Raw genomic sequence first — 3,811 nt, 5'->3', positions numbered from 1 at the left:
ATTATGGTTTTTATCCTGCAACCACTGTCTCTGTTGACTGATTATGGTTTCCGATTAAGGCAAAGTCATAAACATATACTAGCAGATTTTGACCTTTTACATCACACACATAGCTACAGTTACATTACAAAAATTATGCATTTGACCTCCTGGTCGTTGTACAATGTAGCTGAAATAACAGAAATAATAGCTTTTCCTCCAAGTTTTTATGGACTTCAGGATAAAAATAATAATTAGTTAATGATGTAGGATATTGGCTTTATCCTTTATTACTTTTCCCCCCATTCTTACCTTCACAGGATAAAGCCGATATCCTACGTCATTAACTAGTTATTCTGTATATTAAAGTATGTCACATGATTAGGGTACCAGTTTAGTGTAAAAACCTGTCTTATTTTTCTAGTGTTCAAGAGAAGACATTGCTGAAAAAGTGGGACGTAAAATTGAAGAGACAAAAGCCGTGCACATTGCTAATCCGAAAACAGCTGAATTTCAGGTATTAGTACTAAGCAACTTGTTAACATCAGGTACCTCAGTGTTAATCTTGCTTTGAATGGGTATTGTGTTTGTCTTTAAAACTAGCAAGATTAGCATATGTGGCAGTGGTGAGCCTGTCTGTCTCTCTCTCTCTCTCTCTCTTTCTCTTTCTCTCTCTCTTTCTCTCTCTCTGTGTGTGTCTGTGTCTGTCAGTGTTTCTCTCTCTGTGTCTCTCCCTCTCTCCATGTGTCAAAATAACCATGTTAGACACCAGATAGCCGTAATTTAAATGTGCTGAAGTATCATTCATTCATCCATTAATTTATTCATCATCCATCATTCATTAAATCTCTCTCTTTCCAAGTGTTAAAATAACCATATGTTAGACACCAGATAGCCATTCATCCATCCATCTATCCATTATTCACTTTTTCCATCCAATCCACTCATTCATCCATCATTGATTGATTGCTTGATACCAGGTTGGTCGGACGAGCCTGCTGCCTGGTATTCTAAAGACGGTGCACTACAACCGGAACATGCCGCTCCCTCTCAAACTGTTCGAGGTGTCCGACGTCATGTACCAGGATCCCAGCAAAGGTTTCTATATCCTTTTTGATAACTCATTTCCTTGAAGAATAACAACCTACCATATCTCGTCGCCTGTAAGTCGATCTCGGCTATAAGTCGAGCCCGATTTCAAGCCTTGAAAAGGTATTTTTTTACTGACCCGCTTACAAGTTGACAACTTATAAATATTGAAGTATTTCTTATTTTCAGCACATGAGAATAATAAATGGCTCATATGTATGATATTTGAAGAAAAGAAAATTATTTTACAAACTTGGGTTTTCCCCGTTTTGTACATCGCAATATTCCAATCAAACCACATAGCATGAAAATGAAATATTCCCTTAGTAGATAGCGAAAGCTGTTTGACTGTTACCATATGGCACTGTACAGCATGGTTTTGTTCACAGACAACAACTTTATTTATCAACAGATCATTACTGTAAAACTGAAAGTACAATCAGTGAATCACATATCTTGCCACCATATTAATATATGTAAGGAGAATAACTCTGTTTTGGAAAGTACACTGGTTTTCGTACCAAATGACGTGTGTCCCTTTTGGTCTAGTGAACTCCAGAGACTAGTCTAAGCTATTTTTAGGGGAAGCTCATTAATATTCATGAAGCTAATCATCAACAAAAGATTGTTTGAACAACATTTCCAGATTTCAGAATAAACCCAGGCAACAGGTAGTTAGTATTGTTTACACTTTTGCTATTATTGATGACTGTTATTTTAACTAAGTGGACTTAGATCGCATGCCTTTTTCCCAAAACCAAAACCTGTCTAATGCCAAACAAATAAGTTATAAAAAATAAATTAACACATTTGAGTGTAAATACAGGGCATAATTCAACAATAAAACTTGTAGAATCATCCCCAAAATGGTAATATTTATTTACCCTCTTATAAGTCGACCCCCCCCCCCCCCCCCCCCCCCAAGTTATAAAATATTTTTTGGTGAAGAAAAATTTGACTTATATGCAAAGATATATGATACATATACCTATGGGCATATCTGCCAGAGAGTCCAGGGCATGTAGTTTAAACTGATCTGAGAAAGATATTTTCTTCCAGATGTTGGAGTTCGGAATGAGCGTCGTCTGTGTGCAGTGAACTACAACACGTCGTCAGGGTTCGAGATCATCCATGGCCTGCTCGACCGTGTCATGCAGCAACTCGAGGTTCAACACAGTCACGAACCCGAGTCTGGATACCATCTGGAGGCTTGTGATGGTAAACAGGATTAAAATTGAATATATTTTGGGCCGTTCCATAATTTATCAAGGGGTGGTGTGCAGGAGGCCATTGTTTTTTTTGTTTTTTATTATCAACCCCCTAAGCAATTTTGTAGTGTTATAGCTGATAACCCACACATTTTAATTTTGATAACATATTGGCCAAAAATTAATTAGTTTTTCTGACTTATGGCTAGGTAACCACAACTAATCAATTACAGACCAAAATATCTATAGAGTTGAATGAGGGATGCAAAATGGAAACATTGTGTGACAGCCTATTCAGATAGACATACATTTGTATGAAGTGGGAGATGGGGGTGAGGGGCAATACATAATACACACATGGAATTTTTTATTATATTATTATTTTTTAAAACAATATTTATTACGGTTATTACATTAGGGATTGACCAACAGGCAATGCTTGTATTAAGGACTTGGGGCCAATTTTTGTTGCTCACTCTGTCTAACTCTTATTCTTTCTTTTTCTCCCATCCATCCCTTGCTCTCTCACTCGCTCTCTCTGTCTCTGTCTGTTTGTATGTCTATCTCTGCCAAAATAGTTTATAGTAGCAGACAGTGTATATTTCAAGTTACATAACACCCTGTACAATTATTGGCTATTGTATTATCGGTTTTCTTCTTTCTTTTTTTAACACATCTGTGATTGTTTAAAGGATTTTTGCAACATACATTCACATACATGCACAAACACACACATTTATATTACCAATTTCTATAGACATTACCTGTCCTCAAACAAGGGCACCTCCCCCTCACGCAAGTGGTCTGGTCCGAACATCCCAACAGCCAATGGGATGGCCTAAATTCTTCTACTGCATACTGCTCTCTAGTTCCGGTCACATGACTGTAACTTCCTTCTTTTTTTCTTCGCTAAAGGATCTGGACGTCCTTTTGCTTGGCTCTGTTTGGAGTCAACTTTTATAAGACCTTTGGTTTTGTATTTGTGTTTGGGTGAAATGTTTTTCACCTTCATTTTTATTAGCTTTCGTATGTTTTTTCGCGTATTTCGCTTGACTTTCCAAGCGTTTAATTACATGAAATGTTGTTTATATTGCCGGTTGTCGTGTCGGACGCCATTTGCAAAATGGCGTCTTTGTTGACTGGCTTTGTGTTTGGGTGAAATGTTTTTCACCTTAATTTTCGTTAGCTTTCGTTAGCTTTCGTATGTCTTTCACGTATTTCGCTTGACTTGCCAAGTGTTAATTACATGAAATGTTGTTATATCGCCGGTTGTCGTGTCGGACGCCATTTGCAAAATGGCGTCTTTATTTACCGGCTTTGTATTTGTGTTATGGTTGGTTTTTCTTTCTTTTCACAGATTGAAAAATTACTATTATCATATCTGATAATGTTCAGCGACTAGTTCGAGCGTGTTTACGCTGCAAGAAGTTAGTGCCGGCGGCGACCCACACGACTTATATCCAGGTTGTCGTGTTCCGTGTGGCCTCACTTCTAGATGCGACCTTTGTTCAGGCTTGTCTGATGTCGAGTTCGCG

At 37.7% G+C, this 3,811-nt stretch overlaps 1 protein-coding gene across 1 annotated transcript; it reads left to right on the top strand.

Annotated features, from left to right (window-relative positions):
• Nucleotides 1-394: 394 nt before the first annotated feature.
• Nucleotides 395-2,315, top strand: LOC121390872 (phenylalanine--tRNA ligase beta subunit-like). Its single transcript, XM_041522742.1, has 3 exons — nt 395-496; nt 960-1,077; nt 2,128-2,315. The coding sequence occupies exons 2-3, from the start codon at nt 1,017-1,019 to the stop codon at nt 2,298-2,300; spliced, it is 234 nt and encodes a 77-aa protein (XP_041378676.1). The 5' UTR covers nt 395-496; nt 960-1,016; the 3' UTR covers nt 2,301-2,315.
• Nucleotides 2,316-3,811: the final 1,496 nt, after the last annotated feature.

Source organism: Gigantopelta aegis, unplaced genomic scaffold (genome assembly GCF_016097555.1).
Source record: "Gigantopelta aegis isolate Gae_Host unplaced genomic scaffold, Gae_host_genome ctg10365_pilon_pilon, whole genome shotgun sequence".
Taxonomy (NCBI): domain Eukaryota; kingdom Metazoa; phylum Mollusca; class Gastropoda; order Neomphalida; family Peltospiridae; genus Gigantopelta; species Gigantopelta aegis.
The sequence above is the reverse complement of the archived record's forward strand: the minus strand, read 5'-3'. Positions and strand labels throughout refer to the sequence as shown.